At 27.8% G+C, this 20,152-nt stretch overlaps 3 protein-coding genes across 5 annotated transcripts in view; 1 reads left to right on the forward strand and 2 right to left on the reverse strand.

Annotated features, from left to right (window-relative positions):
- LOC107170849 (uncharacterized) overlaps positions 1 to 20,152 on the forward strand; it is a 29,865-nt gene that overhangs the window by 3,631 nt on the left and 6,082 nt on the right. Inside the window, exons 1-3 of one of the 3 annotated variants that reach the window (XM_015521052.2) lie at positions 11,220 to 11,461; positions 18,319 to 18,529; positions 18,909 to 19,114. In XM_015521052.2, the coding sequence (XP_015376538.2) occupies positions 11,435 to 11,461; positions 18,319 to 18,529; positions 18,909 to 19,114 (444 nt within the window). In that variant the 5' untranslated portion in view covers positions 11,220 to 11,434. Of the gene's footprint in view, positions 1 to 11,219; positions 11,462 to 18,169; positions 18,530 to 18,908; positions 19,115 to 20,152 lie in introns of those variants that run through there. The other 2 variants (XM_089226566.1, XM_089226565.1) reach the window with 2 other exon arrangements.
- LOC149056275 (uncharacterized) lies at positions 740 to 3,104 on the reverse strand. Its single transcript, XM_089226568.1, has 5 exons — positions 3,035 to 3,104; positions 2,792 to 2,958; positions 1,956 to 2,024; positions 1,725 to 1,881; positions 740 to 1,603 (listed from the first exon to the last, which is right to left on the reverse strand). The coding sequence occupies exons 2-5, from the start codon at positions 2,864 to 2,866 to the stop codon at positions 1,521 to 1,523; spliced, it is 384 nt and encodes a 127-aa protein (XP_089082694.1). The 5' UTR covers positions 2,867 to 2,958; positions 3,035 to 3,104; the 3' UTR covers positions 740 to 1,520.
- Positions 6,736 to 14,791, reverse strand: LOC149056276 (uncharacterized). The gene is made up of 7 exons (XM_089226567.1): positions 14,755 to 14,791; positions 8,763 to 8,971; positions 8,522 to 8,561; positions 8,276 to 8,445; positions 7,335 to 7,403; positions 7,050 to 7,209; positions 6,736 to 6,928 (listed from the first exon to the last, which is right to left on the reverse strand). Exons 2-7 carry the CDS (start codon positions 8,838 to 8,840, stop codon positions 6,849 to 6,851), a joined length of 597 nt encoding a protein of 198 aa, XP_089082693.1. The 5' UTR covers positions 8,841 to 8,971; positions 14,755 to 14,791; the 3' UTR covers positions 6,736 to 6,848.

Raw genomic sequence — 20,152 nt, forward strand, 5'->3', positions numbered from 1 at the left:
TTAAGTGGTAGTTACCGAAGAAGTATTGCCAACAAAAAATTTTTTTTACATAAACAATGCAACTGTATAAGTGCAATAATATTAAGTAATAGTATTTATTAATCACAATTTATTTCGAATATTATAATATTATATTTTACAAACGGGTACATTGATGTGTGAACACATCGTTTCAAAAAAACATTTATAGCATGATATGATGATATCCTAAACATAACAACTCATTCTGTGTATATGGCTGATATTTTGGAACTTTAGCGGCGTTTTCCACCTTATCGGGTCAAAAAAAAACAATTTTTTTTCACGAGAAGTTTGTGACGCCTTAGACATAATTTTCTTCGATAGTTTCATCGCGTATCTCATACCGATCTCATTCCCATAAATAAACAATTTCAGGCCGTTCGATTTCCCGTACGCGAACGAGACAGTCATTTGTTGAATGATAGTTTTCTTGCATAATTATATATTGGCACAAACATCAGTTCATGGTGGTCATTACAATCCTCGATTTTAGAAAGTGTAAAACTTGAACAACAATGGGTACTTTTTTTAATGAAATTATAGACTATTAAACTGCATATACAGGGTGATTCATGAGGCGTAAACATTCATTATTTATAAAAACTGTTTACTTTTTTCAATTTTTTTTTTTTCAAAATTTTATGAACATGCTGTTCTAAACCTATATACATTTTTAATATTTTTCACCCTTATATTTATCAGGTAAATCGACTATCAACTTTTTATTTTTAAATGGCAACTTATGTTAAAAATATCATAAATTAATAAGGCTATTATTTTAATGAATTCTCACGTTTAAATTTTCATTTTTCGTTAATCCGTTGACGAGATATAGTCTCAAAAAATTGGATGGTTTTGGGGTGGTGTTTGTCCTGTGTAAATATGTTTACTTATTTTGGGGCACAATTCAGGCTTAACTATCGTACTTACTGAATATATTTGAAAAATGTATTATTTTTTACGCTAGAGTAAAAAAATCTCAACTGCGGCCGCGGTTGAGAGACAGAAACCATCAAACTTTGGGAGACTAATATCTCGTCAACGGATTTACGAAAAATTGAAATTTAAACGTGAAATTCATTAAAAAAATAGCCTTATTAATTAATGATATTTTTAATATAGGTTGCCATTTAAAAATCAAAAGCTGATAGTGGTTTACCTAATAAATATAAGGGCAAAAACTATTGAAAATGTATATAGTTTTAGAACAGCATGGATCTAAAATTTTGAAAAAAAAAATTCGAAAAAAGTAAATATTTTTATTAATAGTGAGTGTTTACGCCTCACAAATCATCCTGTATAACATGTACAATTAAATTTAGTTAGGTAAGATATTATACTGTGGTGTATGACATAAATTGATGTAACTACTTTTATTTTATTGTTAATTGTAATTAACAATAAAATAAAAGCAGCTACATGAATTAAATATCATACACCAGAGTAGATACTTTACCTAATTAAATTTGAATTATACATGTATTATTGTACTATGGCTCTTAATAAAAATGATCTTCTTCATCAAAAAAATAATTGAGTATAAACTTGGCAACCATCCTGTTCGCTGCTCTTTTTGATCTGTCTACAAAATTAAAAATTAAAGGCAATGTTAACTGATGATTATTGAATAATTTTAAATATCAATACTAAAATTCATCCAACTAATATTTGTTGGTGGTAATGGTATAATTCAAAAATATTACTGTATGCACAAAAAGTATATCCATCTATCACACATTTCACCTTGAACACTGGTGGAGAATTTTCGTGTAGGGTTTCAATAAAGTTAAAATCGGGGAATATCTCTTCAACAAGAAGCACTGGATAGCTCTTTCTTTTGTCAGCAAAGTATATCACATTCTAATATAAAAGAGCTCAAGTTATAATATTTACTATTATATTATATTCCTAACAACAAAGTATATTCTTATTACCTTCGGTATCGACATTCTTGGTCGCTTGCTTGATTTACTCGTAATTGACATCATCTCGTCTGGAATGTCCTAAAACAGATTACATACAACGATATTAAATTTAGTTAAACATTAAGTAATTTAATTCATTTTATCGAGAACAGTATGGACAAATCAAATAATCGATTGAAAGATATTTAGGTCTATCGATAGAATAGTAATAAGTTACTTTAACTATTTCGTCTAATAATATAATTTGTTATTTTCTTTTAACTGTACCTTCATTCCATACGCAACTATTGCAGTACCCAAAGGTTCATGTAGATTGTTCCCGCATACATATAAATATCCAAACTTATAAAATAGCAGGAATGATCGAGACGCGATTCGCGTCTTAAAATATTTACTTAATTTATAGTAAAATAATAAATTATTCCTTTTTGGTTCATAATATAATTTCAGCATTAAATCGTGTAACTCTAATCTCACTAACCACCGCTTCAGCTTTATACACTGACCTATATACATAACCTAACATTATACGTGCCAATCGTATTTATTACATATTCAAAATTATTATATTTATATATTAATTCGTCTAAAATGTTATACACAGCAATAAGCTAACATTTTTATAAATATAGAGTACTATTATGATATTATTATAAATCATTGTTTCTCTGCCATAACAGCCATTTATTAATTACCGTAAATTACCTACATTAAATTAATTATTAGAAACTAAGAATAATACAACTAACAACATTAGATCGTGCAATGGTCGGCTATTTTTAGATATTATTCAAAAAGTACTATAAAGTATAAACTTTCTATTATAATCTAAAATCAATTGTTACCACGAATGATGGAGACACTGGTCTTTCAATCTCTTTCGCTATGGACAATAATTCTATTGGCATAACTATTTTCATTTTGGTTGCTTTGGTCGGTTGTTCGATTTGAATACGCGAGTTCGGTAAATCCTCGTAAAAGGGAATTTCAAGATTATTTTCTGATCCACTTCCTAAACGAACGTTACGTTAAAAATATTATTAATTACTATTGTAGGTAGGTCGATATAATATGTATTATAATATTACTTTTTTTGAATTCCGCTTTATTCCAGGATAATTTTTTATCTAATATGAAATTATGTTTGGTTAAAATATAATCAATACTCAATATATTTTACGAATATGAAAAACTAACCTTCTACAAAATTCAGACTTTGTATTCTTATGATATTATTTGAGTTTTTATCTATAATTTTAATTCTTCTTCCGGACTTTGTGTTATAAGATTCGACCATTCCCCTATCATCCTATTAATACAAAAAGTTCTATCAATATTTAGTTGTATAAGATAAGTAACCTCATATATACCTACTACATTACACATTATAGTTTTTACTTTAAACAATATATTTACCTACGTATGAAGCTATCTTAAAATTAGCGAATAACAAATCATATTATATAATATTTATATATCAGATTTAATCACCCTTGTTTAATACGTTCTACCCGTTTCCCGCCACAAACATGGTCTACGATAAGTCGATAACATACGCCATGCTATTATATACAGTAAATTAATTAATTGAAAATAAGAATAATACAAATACCAACATCAAATTATGTAATGGCCGGCTATTAAGACAGTCAAGAATTTTAATTTTTAGATACTATTCAAAAAGTACTATAAGGTATAAACTTTCAATTATAAACTAAAATCAATTGTTACCACGAATAATGGAGATGGAGACACTGGTCTTGTAATCTCTTCCACTATGGTCGATTCTGATGGCATAACTATTTCCACGTCGGTTGGCTTGGTCGATTGATCTATTTGAATGCTTGAGTTTAGTAAATCCTGGTGAAATGGAATTGCAGGTGTATTTTCCGATTCGCTTCCTAAACGAACGTTATGTTAAAAATATTGTTAATTAATATTATAGGTAGGTCGATATAATATGTATTATAATATTACTTTTTATATATTCCACATTGTTGGTTAAACCATCGTCCTATTAATAGAAAAGTTACTGTCAATATTTAGTTTTACAAAATAAGTAATCTCATATTGAAAATAAGAATAATGCAACCACCAATAATTAAATCATGTAATCGCCGGCTATTAAGATAGTTATTAAGAATTTAAATTTTTAGATACTATTCAAAAACTACAATATAGAGTATAAACTTTCTATTATAATCTTAAATCAATTGTTACCACGAATAATGGAGATGGAGACACTGGTCTAGTAATCTCTTCCACTATGGCCGATTCTGATGGCATAACTATTTCCACGTCGGTTGGCTTGGTCGGTTGATCTATTTGAATGCTTGAGTTTAGTAAATCCTGGTGAAATGGAATTGCAGGTGTATTTTCCGATTCGCTTCCTGAACGAACGTTATGTTAAAAATATTGTTAATCAATATTATAGGTAGTTCGATATAATATGTATTATAATATTACTTTTTATATATTCCGCATCAGTATTGGTGACACCATCGTCCTATTAATAGAAAAGATACTGTCAATATTTAGTTTTTTAAAATAAGTAATCTCATATACCAACTGCTTTATACAGTTAACGATTAAATCATGTAATGTCCGGCTCTAAAGATAGTTATTAAGAATTTAAATTTTTAGATACTATTCAAAAACTACAATATAGAGTATAAACTTTCTATTATAATCTAAAATCAATTGTTACCACGAATGTTGGAGATGGAGACACTGGTCTTGTAATCTTTTCCACTATGGTCGATTCTGATGGCATAACTATTTCCACGTCGGTTGGCTTGATCGGTTGATCGATTTGAATGATTGAGTTTGTTAAATCACCATCTTTTAACAATTTCTTCTGCTTGGTTATGTAATTATACAAAAATCCTACTGCACTAATGGTGCCAAATGCCAGGCTTGCAATGATAATTCTTCTGGACATTTTTTTTAATGCTATTTTCAAAGTAAACGTATGTATTGAAATGAACAATAATATTAACGTTTGAATTGAATCAAATAATCGGTCATTGGTTGTTATGTATTTATTATAATAATATATTTTGTCTCCAATCAGCGTTGCCCGGACAAAAATTCGTTTTTGTTTAAATGCATGAGCATTTATTATAAATAATGTATAAGAACATTATTATTATTTTTTTTTTATTAATTCATAGTTCGAGAACTATAGCAATTATTCAGGTTGTAGGGACTAATATGAAAAGTGGACCTATCCAAAGTGGATCACTTTCTGCAATCAGGGATTAAAATCATTGATCATTGAAAACATTTTTTTTTTTATGACCACATATAAAAATTAGTAGCTACATTTTTATATAAGAGGCAAGAACTAAAATTTATATAAAAGTAAATGTAACACTAAGCAATATTATGTTTAATGTATCACAATTAAATGATTAAATAAATATGGAAACTTCTAATTGTTCTCTAGTATTTAATTAATTCCAATTATTAATTTTTGAATTTTTGAGTATCTATACAAAAATATAAAAGATAAAGTGTATATGTGGTATGTATAGAATATGTAATAACACCTTCAGAAAATCTTGAATACTATCATACAAATTTAAAAAATCATTTTGAATTATGGAAACAGAAAAACAACCATTACAATTATTGTTTACGCCTTAGAGTTTGATGGATCATTTTTGAGCCACCTGGTAAAAACAATTAAATGTGTCCTGTAGCAAGGTCAAACAAATGTTTAAAACTATCAAACAAATAACAAAAAAAACATATGTATTCGTTAAGCATGTTAAGAAATCTCAAATTCAATAACGGTTATCGAAGAAAATTAATTAAAAAGCAATGAAAAACTTATTTAAAAAAAAAAAAAAAAAATGTTTTATTAATAATAGGTACCTACATAATATATTATATTTCATGAATATTAATATATAAGTACAATGAATGATAGAGCTGGCATTTACATTTATTAAACTAGACAATGTAATTGATTCCATAAGTAGAACTAATTGAAGTGAATAAGGTTAAAAATATAATACTAATATACATAATTATTAAAATATTTATAGTTATTTTTTTGTGTTATAAATATTTCATAAATTATATACAAATGGCAATATATGAATTTTTTAGAGTAAAACTATACTTTCATAATAGGTGTGATATATTGATATAATTTATAGACAGTAAATCTAACCACTGATTTTAATCTACTAACACTAAATCACTAGGGGCTAAACGATACCACACTTTCAAACGTGCATGTGATATATTACTGTGGATTTGGGTGGAGTGAGTCTCACTTCATTTTTTCAACCATTAATACATGAACTTTTATTGGAGCATTACGAAAGAATGCCTTGAAACTCCTAATTTATATTGCACCATTAATTATTAAAATATTTTTATTTTTAGAATCATCAAATCAAAAAAAAACTTCAATTAAAAATACATAGTTTACTATCGTTGACTATTGCAACGATATAAAAAATCTATTTCTATAATTATCAAAATTAGGCGTACCTACATAGCAACATTATTATAATCAAACCTGGAAAAATATTTTAAAATAATAACACAACGACTTGATACAAAACATTTATTTTTTAATAATATCACAACCTCGATTTTTATACACTGAAAAACTGGATTACCAACGGGTACTTTTTTTAAATGAATTTATAGATTATTAAACTGTATAAATAACATGTACAATTAAATTTAATTAGGTAAGATATTATACTGCAGTGTATGACATTAATTGACATAACTACTTTTATTTTATTGTTAGTTGTAATTAACAATAAAATAAAAGCAGCTACATGAATTCAATATCATACACCAGAGTAGATACCTTACCTAATTAAATTTGAATTGTACACGTATAAGTATACAGATTAATAGTCTTTAATATTTTCATTACAAATCATCTTCTTCATCAAAATAATAATTAAGTATTAAAATGGCAACCTTCTTTTTCGCCGCTTTTTTTGATGGTTCTACAAAATTAAAAATTAAAGGCAATGTTAACTAATTATTATAGAACAATTTTAAATATCAATACTAAAATTCATCCGACCAATATTTATTGGTGGTAATGATACAATACAAAAATATTACCGTATGCACAAAAAGAATGTCCATCTATCACACATTCAACCTTGTATTGTGGAGGATAATCTTTGTCCTCTAGAGTTGTAATAATGTTTAGACAGGGGGATAACTCATTTAAAAGACGCACCGGGTGGTTCTTTCTTTTATCATCAATGTTCTTCATCTTCTAAAATAAAAGAGCTCAAGTTATAATATTTACTATTATATTATATTCCTAACAACAAACAGGAAATTAATATTACGAATTAACATTCATATTCTTAATCTTATACAAAGTCTATTCTTATTTACCTTCGATATCGACTTTCTTGGTCTCTTGGTCGATATATTCGTAAATGATTTCATATCGTCCGGAATGTTCTAAAACAGATTACATACCATTTATAATGATATGTGCAATAAATTTGATAATTTACACAAGTTTTTTTTTTTAAATCCTATCTCTTATTCATTTCATGTGGTTTTGATAGGCGTATATTTTTATACATATATATATATATATATAGAAAGATAACGGTTAAAATATACTTAGTAATATGTATAATATATACAACGATATTCAATTTAGTTAAACATAATGTAATTTAATTCGTTTATCGAGAACAGTATGGACAATTCAAATATTCGATTGAAAGATATTTAGGTCTATCGATATTTATATTTAATCTATGTTTATTCAGACCATAAATCTAATATTTTTCTGTACCAAATTTTTTTCATAGCAATTAATTAAGCCATTTAGAAATACAAAATAGGACAAGCAGACAGAAAACCATTTATATATATATAGGTTTATAAAATTAGCTTTAGAAGTCATCGTCCACAGATGGTGAGCTGTACAGTGAACGAAGCAGTCCTGTATGTTTGCATGAGTAATTTTACAGAATAAACAAAACATTATACGTACCAAACTTATTTATTAGGTATTCAAAATTATTATGTTTATGTATTAATTTGTCAAAAATGTTATACACAGAAATAATCTAACATTTTTATAAAAATAATATACTATTATTATTTTATTATAAATCATTGTTTCTCTGCCATAACAGCCATTTAGAAATTACTGTATCTACATTAAATTAATTATTAGAAAATAAGAATAATACAACTACCAACATTAGATCATGTAATGGCCGGCTATTAAAATACTCGAGAATTTTAATTTTTAGATATTATTCAAAAAGTACTTTAAGTTAAACTTTCTATTATAATCTAAAATCAATTGTTACCACGAATGATGGAGATGGAGACACTGGTCTTGTAATCTCTTTTACTATGGACAATTCTGATGGCATAACTATTTCCATGTTGGTTGGTTTGGTCGGTTGGTCGATTTGAATATGCGAGTTTGGTAAATCCTCGTAGAAGGGAGTTTCTAATTTATTTTCTGATCCGCTTCCTAAACGAACGTTATGTTAAAAATATTGTTAATTACTATTGTAGGTAGGTCGATATAATATGTATTATAATATTACTTTTTATATATTCTACATTATTGTTGGTGACACCATCGTCCTATTAATAGAAAAGATACTGTCAATATTTAGTTTTACAAAATAAGTAATCTCATATACCAACTGCTTTATACAGTTAACGATTAAATCATGTAATGTCCGACTCTTAAGATAGTTATTAAGAATTTAAATTTTTAGATACTATTCAAAAACTACAATATAGAGTATAAACTTTCTATTATAATCTAAAATCAATTGTTACCACGAATGTTGGAGATGGAGACACTGGTCTTGTAATCTCTTTCACTATGGACGATTCTGATGGCATAACTATTTCCATGTCGGTTGGCTTGGTCGGTTGATCGATTTGAATGCGTGAGTTTGTTAAATCACCATCTTTTGACAATTTCTTCTGCTTGGTTATGTAATTATACAAAAATCCTACTGCACTAATAGTGCCAAATGCAAGACCTGCAAAGATAATCCTTTTTGACATTTTTTTTAATGCTTTTTTTCACAGTAAACGGATGTATTGAAATGAACAATATTAACGTTTCAATTGAATCAAATAATAGCTCATTCGTTGTTATGTATTTATTTATTATTATAATAATATTTGTCTCCAATCAGCGTTGCCTGGACAAAATTATTTTTTGTTTGAAGGCATAACCATTTATTATAAATACTATACAGTATATTTTATAATCAATGATATAATTTTTATTATTAATCCTAAGTCCGGGAACTATAACTATTTGTTTCTGCAATTAGCGAATAAAATATAATGATTTATCTTTCTCCTATTACTATTATATTACGATAATCTGTATGCTGTAACCAAAAGCAACTATTTATTTTCATCTTAAATCTCAAAAAAAAGCGGGTAAGTCGTGGATGTCGCTCTGCTGTACTGTAGGTTACTGTAATGGATGGGATTAAATTTGAATGCAATGATAGGTATCATTGTATACGAAAAACGATTCTGAACAGAGATGATTTGTCAGTCTATGATATATTATATTTAAATATTGTCATTATATTCTATTTTGAAACAAATATTTTATTTTTCAATTAAGACGCATTTTGCATAAGGCATGGTTAATCAATTAGTGTAGTTATCATAATTCGTCCAACATTTTTTTACCGACACTTCAAAAAAAATTCTCAAAAAAATCGAAAATTTCAGTGGTCTATAAATAACTCAAAAAAATTCGAAAATTTTTGGAAATTAAACTGTATATAGATATCACTAACATTAACATTTGGTGAAAATTTCGAGTATTTACAGAGATTAGTTTTTGAATAACAACTATATAAAAATATCGATTTGGTCGAAAACGGGTTTTGCGTAAAAATTCCCGTTTTTCTGTCATTTTTTTTTTGTTTTTCTCGATTTTTTTGAAAACTGTTGGAAAATGTTTACTTTTGACCTTTATAATGCACCAAGGATCTTCACTTTTACATCGGAAACCACCCCCAAAGTTTGAAATCGAAGCATTATTTCGACTAGTTATGCTGTACCCAGACACAAAAAAAAACAAAAAAAAAAAACACATCATTGTAAAATCAATACATTCATCACTTCGTTCAGAATCTAAAATAATAATTTTAATGGAATTTGTGTGTTATTTATAGTATGGATTTTTCTTAAAAATGTAAAAATAATTCAATTATGGCAATGATAACAAAGAAAAAGATTCCATTAAAATGATGCTAGTCCATAATAATATTGAGTATACGTATACAGTTTATTGTATAAGCTCGATTTTATTATTAATCATATGGTTCCATTAATTATAAGAAAAATATTCCATTAAAACGATACCGTGTGTCATAGTATTAACTATATTGGTTAATTATTTTTAAGAGTAAATACAAATTTATACCTTAAATTAATACCACAATGTTATTGAGTTTAAAATGAATATAATAGATTATAGTACTTGTTTGTCACAATTTTAAGGAAGCCGTATCATTTTTTCAAAATAAAACAGTTTAAAAATTATGATAAACATAATATAATTGACGTGTAGTCGATTTAATTAATTTAAAAGATTCTATATTCATAAATTAATGAGTGAATTCCAAAGGCTCCAAATCATACCGTTTTCCATTAAATTTATAGTCGTTTTTCATTAATAATAAAACATATTTTTCTGGGTGATACGTGCTACGACCTACCAACTACAGTACGACGTGTGTTAGAATATTATACTTGAATTTAGCTATTATAGCGAAGAAAATCAAATTTTTGAAATATTTTATAATATAATATTGTCGAATATTATAAATAAATATACCGAATCTATATAATATATGATGCAGTCGAACTACTTATGTAGTTGTTTTTAATAATATTGTTTGTTATCAATTGAATTATAGTATGTATTATATATAATATAGGTACACCATTGAAATACAGTGAATATGTAAAATATGATCATACTTGTCGGATATTTATAAATGTTTGGATAAAGACGTAACTGATACTTTTGAACTTAAATATTGATAAATTCTAAGTACATCTATATGTGTATTATAATATTCAGATATGAATAATATTTATTAGTTAATAAACACGTCATAACATATGTGTCCGTCTCAAAATATATGTTTGTACTATATTATGACATTATTAATTTTTCCTAATTAAATGAGAAATATCTCGGAAATTAATGCTAATATTTCATCAGTTTGCAAAACTTTCGTTTGTATTTTAATTGATAAAACCTGTGTATACGTCACATCTGTATCCATAGGGACGAAAACAATTGTTACGAGTGCTTGTCACGGCAGAAGAAAGTAATACCGAATACCACTGCAGTCTTATAAAGAATTTATTTGTGTTTTGAATATTTTAAAAGCGACAACAAATTTTTTATCTTGTAATTCGATCAGTCTATAATAAATTTATAATACTATACGCGCAAAAGTATGTCCATGAACTACACATGTAATCAAGTAAGCGATTTATCAAACAAAGAATAATATTACATAATATATAGTATTACTATTACTATCATATGATTGGTATTGTTTTGGTAGTAATTATTAGTTATAGTAATGACATTTTAAATAGAAAATAATTACCTAATACAAATTATAGACATTGTTTAGAAACATGATGTTTCGCCGTACTCGTATTTTTTTTTTAATTATATAAATCGGAAATTGATGAAAATTAAACTACAAAAGGTACATTTTACAAGAATTAAAATCATTAATTAAAAATTTCAAAGGTACCTAAGTATGAATCGCATATCATATTGACTATTGAGTAAAAATAATTATCAACCATGATTAAGGAAACAAATAATCGTAAAAGTAATTCAAATCCATCTTTGTTATACCTACACTATGTTAGTATGTTAACAATGATAAATAAAAAAAAAATTATTGAACTACAGTTAAACTGCAACTGAAAAAGTATTTAATTAATGTTTTATTTTGTAAATGAAGAAACCACTTAACTTTCTCTATTTTCTAGTACCTACTAGGCTGTTCGACTTACTGCAACTATTACAACACAATTTCAAATGCAACTTTATATAGTATATTATGATATTTTTGAGATTCGAATAGAAATTTTTATATTATGTATAATTGCTTTTTTGTAGATTCTATAGTATGCACTATATTTTATTATATACATAGGTATGTACAAATGTATGTAGGTATGTTTATATTTTATAATTATATTATATTATCATGTTAAATACCTTGTACACATGAGTATAATACCTATATTGTTTTCTTTAATATTAAAACTAAGAGTTCTACTTCTCATTTTCTTATCATTACTTATATAATATAAACTTGCATTGCAGCCATTATTAATTGCAGTGTGACTGCCTATATAAGTAGGACCTAATAATCTAATACATCATATTGTATGACGACAGTTTTAATTTCGATTTCGTACAGTACCTGTACTCCAATTATTTAAGTGTACTGTTATTTTTTGTTCTTATCGGACATAATATCGCCTATAATATATTCTATATGACTATATGTGTACAAGTTTCAACTGAAAAATAAATATTGCATACATCATATCATAATATCTAATATTGTTGGTGTATTCTGCAGATCCGCTATTATATGCTATGCATATTGTAGTGTTTTAACGCTTGCCGGTCAATACCCTATCGGAAAAAAAATATTGCCATAAAAATGCGTTATAATCTGTGTTGGATTTGTTTTCGGAACTAACTAAAAAATATAAAAACAATTTATATTCAATTCCGCCTCCTGTTTTATAATGTAAAGCGTACTAGCAATATATAATAACTATCTTTATGGCTAAATGTGCTGCAGCGAGTCGTGTGTGTATATATACTGCAGATTCAAAGGGATAACATAATCCCTTTTGATCATTAATCAACCCCCTCGAACAACCCATCCACAATAATGACAAACAATACACGTATAAAGAAAATAACAATAATAAACAAGTATAAGCCATGATCGACAGAGTTTTGCGCTGCTGCAGGTGTATTTCGTATTTTTAGGGACCAGCTATAGTCGATGCTTATAAATAATAATAAGCAAAACAAAAGCGGAATAAAAAACAAATCATAATATACGTATGCCTAACACTTTTTATGCGAATTATTATCCTATTATTTTGCGCAATTATGGCGATATTAGCACAGATGGTCTAAAACCAATTATAATATGACATATATAATTATGGTTTCTTAAAAAGTTATTATATTTTTTGAACTTGTTATTTTGTTAGTAAAAAATCTTACTTCTTGCGCGTATCGTAAATTATACGGTGAAATTAAACATATCAAACTTTCTTTTGTATAGTAAAAATTCTTGTACGACTTTGTGGTGTCGTTAAGAATTTTTCTAAATCAAAGCTGTAATTGCTGCTCTCGCTTTTTAAGAATTTGTATTTGTTTAACTACTTCTTTATATACCTATTAAATAGTAGGCATAGACGTTCATCACTACAATAGCTTTGGCTGATATTTAAATAAGTATTGCAACTACCTACTCTTTTGTGGGAAAATAAGGATAGTACTGGTATTAGCTGATGGGTAATTATCTCAAAATCGAGAAAAACGCTGAGTGGCTGAGTCACTGCCAATTTCGCTGAGGGTTTAATATCGAAAGGTATTATTTTAATATGAATCAAATGAAATGGGAAATATTTTTTTAATGATTATTTTCACACTTTTCATTGTGCGTCATAAAAAAAATGTCTGAGCAATGAGCATATTATTATTCAAACCTAACAGAACAGATTTTTAGTTTACATCGACGTGTCGTGGTGTAGGTGCGTGCGTATATGACGACATGACCGATGCGTGCGAAACGCCCAGTAAGGGAGGGAGTTGTTTTTTTTGTGCCACAGCACACGTGCACTGCGTCACTGCTCGTGTATATATATATATATATAACGATGTCAACAAACAAGGGATTGTGGGATTGGATTATATCAATGGGCAACTCCAAAGCCATCAATCAATTTCTCCGTTCTCTCTTGTACGTTATTTTTTTTCACCATTTCTCGTCTTTCGCGTCGCGTCTTTTTATTTTGTTATTATCATCCCTTTGAATGTAGGTGTCTAATAATTTTATATAGGAACGCGTGTGATAATTATATAAGAGTCGATAAATTTAAACTTGTAATCGATATATACGAGGCATGTGTCTGAAGTTGACACACTTACTTTGTCTGATCAACTTTCAACTAGTACCATAGACTGTTCTATAATAACCAATGCTAGCTAGTAATGCTAGTACCTACCAAGTTTTTATAAACCATTTGCATTTCGCAACAATTTTTATTGAAAAAATATATTTTTCGTCACTTTCTTTATACGGGCAGAAACAAATATTTAGTCGCAAATAGTGTTTGAAATTTGGGGGGGGGCATAACTCAGGTTAGCAAAATCTACACTCGGGCAAGTCCAATGTATTATGTTGTAAAATCATAAGATTTTGGGGGGAGGGGCTATAGCAATTCTAGAGGAAACTAAGCCTCCCAACCCCCTTCTATTTGAACCTATGATATTATCTATACCTAAAAAAAAATATGTACCTACATATTAGAATTTAGAGAATATAATATGAATTACGAGTATAATGTATAATATTATTATTTATATTTATTTTCGATTGGATATAAATAATAATATAATATATACAGCAATAGCCAATATTATATTTGGAATAATAAATAATAAAAAAAAAAAAAAATAAATATATGCATTTAATACGATGCTGTGATAAATTATTACGTTTTGTATTTATTTTCCCAAAAAAATCCCAAAAAAATATTCCTCCAAACTCCATGTAATAAAGGCCTACTATAAAAAAAACACCACTCAGCTGAGCCATCTTTATAAATATCATTTATATTAAAATTGACAAATGGCTGCTAATAAATAATTGAATCTAGCTATGCAGCTCAAATTAAAAATTAAAAACTACTAACTATAGCATAATGAGTTATGAGTACAAATTATTATCATTAAATAATAATAACAATAATAATATATAACATAATGATTAAATTATTACAAATTATTACCTATAATTAATAGTCCATCGTTGAAATAGTGTATTGGTGCGTTACTAATCAAGTGGTTTACAGTTTAAAGTCACCAAACTAAGTTCAATTAATAATTGCAAGACTAATAGCAGACTATTTTAAATTTTAATATAAATTATATCTATAATATAGTTCAATGACTTACTACTTAACTATCTATAAAATTATATCACAACAATTTTTAGACATGTTTTTTTTTTTTAACTTAATGTACCTAATTTTTGTTTGCGTTTAGATACATAGCAATGTATTGTAGTTTTCGCAATACCATGAATACAAAATATACATCATATTATTATACAATGCGGCGGCGTTAAATTATTACGTATTGTGTTTGTTTGTAGAGGACGATATGAATATATTACAATACTGAATACACTAATCTGTTGTTTACAAACAATTAGAACGGCCGTCTGTCATTGTCACAGACGACGCGGCACACACCAAGCGCGCGCGGTTATTGCAATGCTTGCAATAATTACAATAATCCCAATGCATGTGGACCAGTGTACATTATTATTATTATTATTATTATTATAGTATAATAATATAAGGACCGACCGGCTATGCAGTGCACGCGTATAATAAATAATAACAACACAAAATAATGTGAGAGACGCGGCGGCATGTGTAGTGTATACCGGGTGATCCATTCAAATCAAAACGCTATCATTATTATTTTAAAAACCTATTGACGTTTTTGAAAATATTTTTTTTATACATCATTTCAACTTTTAATTTATCAAAAACAACATTTTTCTAAGAAAATATTTTATTTATTTTTTATTGTTCATCGTTGTTTTTTTTTTTTTTTATTTTAAAAATTATTTTAATAATACTCTTAATCATTTATTCCAGAACTAATATTTTTTGAAGATACCTATTTCAATGCATGAATATCTAATTTTAGACGAGTAATTTATAAGTTATATAATATAACCAATACTTAGATAAGTTATAACCAGGGCCCCACATTAAAATGTGATGATTCCCTTTACTAAATGTTTTTGTTGGCCATATTATATAAAATTTCCAATAAAATACAATCCATTACAAGCGATACGAGTGTCCCACACCTGGTTTTTACTTAATATATTTTAATACAAAATAAGTATTACTATCAAAATTTCGTAATTTCAAAAATTACAAATAATTTCAACGAGCCCCTAAAATAGTTGTATCCTTGTAATCCTGGTCCAACAGCCCCTTCTCCTTGAAGGGACCCTGATTATAATTATATAATAATAAACTACTTGTCCGGAATTTGTTTTATATAGATCGAAATAACTCCAAATTACGTTCTGATTTGAAATATGAAATTAATATTATATATATATATATATATAATACAAATAGCATATTTTTCTAAACGAGTGATAATATTATAATATCGTTGATGCGTATTCATGTAGCTGATTTTCGAACACTTTTATTATGTTGCTTATCATACGTTGAAGGTACACCAAGTGTATTTCATATGTTACGAATATTATTTAATTCTCGTTTTATTTATACCTAACGAAAAAAATATTAAAATTAAAATGCCTAAAAAAAGTGTTACACAAATGCAACTTAATTTTATATTACATTTTTTTACATAATAATTTGAATTTATCTAACAAATAAAGTATTTTTTATATTTTTATAGGATATTTTTTTAGAGTTTTTAAGCCATAAATACATTTTTTGAAAGGGCGTTATTCTGTATTTTTAAGGGCATTTATATCTGAGTCCGTAATAACCAATGATGGGTATTATATAATATTAGATTGCATTAATATTTGATACATATTTTACAATAAACGAAATAATAATATATGACGACGTGAGCTGCAGAAATGGTTTTCTGCGAATATCGTTCTGTATACTAGTATACATATTACATACATTTATGTCACATTATTGTACATTTGTACGTGTGTCGAACATGTACGCATATGCATTTATCACGCTGTATATAATTATGTGTACCGTGTACGTATTATTATAATCACGATTTGGGCGGGTTGAATATTATGAAATTATGACGTACAGCTATTATGTATATTAAAGACCGTGACATACGTTCAATCTGCGTGAAAAGTGAATAGGTAGTGCGCGTGTGCTTTTCTTTTGTATACGACTGCTGCAGCTATATAAGTCGGAAATCAAAAGATACTAATACGATTTACATTTATGTATCTACAACTTGTGCCAAGGCTAGTATACATAAATCATATACAATAAACATAAATGTGCCTTAGGTGTGAACCAACAGAAGATATCACCTATATTATAACAAAATCGTTTATAATCACAAAAAGTTGTTCGACTTTATTTTCGATCGTAATTTGTATTTTTGTGCAATTGTGCTGATGCTATCTTCACGACAGCATACCTAATAAAAGTTGGTTAAAACTTTTCTTGTTTTGGCTTGAATTGGTTTAAACCAACATTCATATAGTTACTAGTTAGACTTGAAATTTAAGATGAAAAAAATGTTCTATTTCCTTTGCCATCCCAACCACCTCAATGCCTATTTAGATGTGAGAAATGGCGCTCCTTTACGTATGTATATTACTGCAAAAAAAAAACCGAAACTCAATTTCCGATTGTTTCAAATGCGAAGCAGACAGCCAAATCGACACATATTATGAATTATGGCGACACAATAGCTAGAAATCTATCTATATGACATTCAAATCTTAATGTCCACCAATTAAAAAATCCAAAATATTTAACACATATGATACGTCGATACGATTGAAATGATTTCCATATTTCCATATTTTTGGAATTGACCACTTAAAAAAGGAGTATACGTCCTTGAATAATATTATAATAATATATGAATGACGCTTATTTTAATATGGATATTATACACTATACATAGAAACGATGTTGTTTTTTGGCTTTCAGCTTTTGACATAAATAGATTTTTTTTTAAACGTGTGTGCGTGTATGACAATATTATTACGGGACGTAAATACTTACAGACATGAATGTATAGTAAGATATATTTAAATTACATAGTTATATAATATATTATTGTTATTATTGTGACAATATAAATTCGATTTGACGACAATTCGGATGTAATGTAGGTATGTAGGTGGTGGAATTTCGGATATAAATATTGGTCGACCATAATATGTTCCCTAGAAAATTATATAGTGACACACCACATAATACGATATACCGTTTTATATCCGCGCACAGCGAAATAGTATAAATGTATGTATGCGTCGTGTTTATGTTATATTGGTTTCAGTTCGACAAAGCGTATCAACCGACGAGATTGGGAAATTGGGAAGTTCCGAAATGGCATCTCAATCGTCCAAAAGGTCGTTCGACCGTCACAAAAGTCATTGCTAACGATAGGGGACATTTGCTGCCCGGGGTTCAAAAAACCGATCAGAAGCACTGGGCAGGACTTTACTTGGGCACGTATCAGTTGCCGAAACGCATCTCAAAAGAAATCGGTAATATATTATTATTTAGTGTGCCGTGGATTTCCGCACAAATATATCATATAATACACCTTTTATTGGTGACCGATTTGCATAATATTCTGATCATAATAGATATCTGAATAATTACACAATTTATTGATTATTAAAATTTATGAATTTACCCACTTTTCAAATAGACTGAATTCCAGACATTTTGTACGGCCTTCAAAGAAAAAAACATAAGTATTATTTTAAGTTTTAAGTCATGAGTATAGGATTTTTCGACTTGGTGTATTTATTTTTTTGGCATATTTTCCCGTCAGCCATTTTTCCGTGGTATTTTTAAACGACTACCAAAATCACGATGTCGTATATAATTATTCACTATGCGCTTACTCTGTGTACACAGCTACAGAATTGTCCGGTCCGAAGTGTCAGACGTGGATGAAACGTTCATATCACCACCCGTTTATCGACCGTAGCCAACGAAACAAGACCGAGAAAGGCGAGAACAATAACAAACTGGAGCTAATTAACGTCAATAAAGAACAACGACAACAACTTAAAGCCAACGAAGAAACCGACAGAGATTCGATTAAGTCCGTCAAGTCTTCGGTGAGTCATTGCCGATTGCCGACGCGTCGAGTGGATCCTTGTGTTAAAGATGAAAAACCATTAAATGACAATGACACTGACAATAATTTATGACAATACAATAATCTATATTAATAAACGGCTATGATTGTGTATGTGCGTGTGTAAGGGACAGGAAATTTGGTCAACTCGGACAGGACATTTTAGGAAATAAAATAGGTAGATTGCAAACTCAAACCGGCTATTCAAGATAACATTAAAGGTAAATGTAAATATGACCCGATAATTTTTATCCATCTTAACCATAACAGTTTAAAAATTCAAAAAAAATTTTTAGAAACAGCACTTAAAAAATGTAAGAACAGAGAAATATCGATGAGTGAATACGTCAAACACATGGCTTTTTGCATAAAAATAATTGATTTTACTTACATTATTGCTCTACAATGTTACTCTTATTTTTACATAGGTAAATATATTTTAATTATATTTTTTGCACTAAATACTCAAATGAAATCCAACACTGAAATACGTATTTTACTTAAATTTATATGATGAATTCCATAGTATGAGTAATAATCTTAAATTAAAAATATCATAAGAAAATTATTAATTAGATATAAGAAGATCTTTTTATACGGACCGAATTTACTCGTCTATTATTTTTAAATGAAAAAACCAAGCCGAGATTACAATCGATCAGTGTTTAAGTAATTAACATCCAGTCTATCTCAACAATAGTTTTGAAATTTAGTATATTAGGTAAGTAGGCAATCTTATACCAACTTGACTACCCGAATGCCAAGGACGTGTACCTCGAAACCAAATGTTTGCATTCTAAAAAATAGGACGTCTTTTGTGTTAGTAGGCTCACGAAAACTAATATTATTTTGTTTGTATATAGGGTTGCTGACAGTTACAGAAAATTAAAAAAGTTTTTAGGATCGCATACAATTTTAAAGTATTGTATATTTAATTAAAAACATCCAAATTAACGTATTCAAACTATGCGTGTAGCTTACATTTGATGGGATTTAAGATAGGGTAAATCCGCTGACA

This window comes from Diuraphis noxia, unplaced genomic scaffold (assembly GCF_037042655.1).
Source record: "Diuraphis noxia isolate RWA-SAM2 unplaced genomic scaffold, SU_Dnox_SAM2 contig0004, whole genome shotgun sequence".
Classification (NCBI taxonomy): domain Eukaryota; kingdom Metazoa; phylum Arthropoda; class Insecta; order Hemiptera; family Aphididae; genus Diuraphis; species Diuraphis noxia.

What these genes read in the sequence shown, in the direction of transcription:
- LOC149056276 (XM_089226567.1), bottom strand. Translation starts at nt 8,840, where the DNA reads ATGGAAATAGTTATGCCATCAGAATCGTCCATAGTGAAAGAGATTACA. An exon ending in TAATGTAGAATATATAAAAA is followed by an intron (nt 8,446 to 8,521) that starts GTAATATTATAA and finishes ACGTTCGTTTAG; the next exon opens with GAAGCGGATCAGAAAATAAA. An exon ending in ACATTCTTTTTGTGCATACG is followed by an intron (nt 6,929 to 7,049) that starts GTAATATTTTTG and finishes TTAATTTTGTAG; the next exon opens with AACCATCAAAAAAAGCGGCG.
- LOC149056275 (XM_089226568.1), bottom strand. Translation starts at nt 2,866, where the DNA reads ATGAAAATAGTTATGCCAATAGAATTATTGTCCATAGCGAAAGAGATT. An exon ending in CAGTGTCTCCATCATTCGTG is followed by an intron (nt 2,025 to 2,791) that starts GTAACAATTGAT and finishes AATCTGTTTTAG; the next exon opens with GACATTCCAGACGAGATGAT. An exon ending in CAAGAATGTCGATACCGAAG is followed by an intron (nt 1,882 to 1,955) that starts GTAATAAGAATA and finishes CTTTTATATTAG; the next exon opens with AATGTGATATACTTTGCTGA.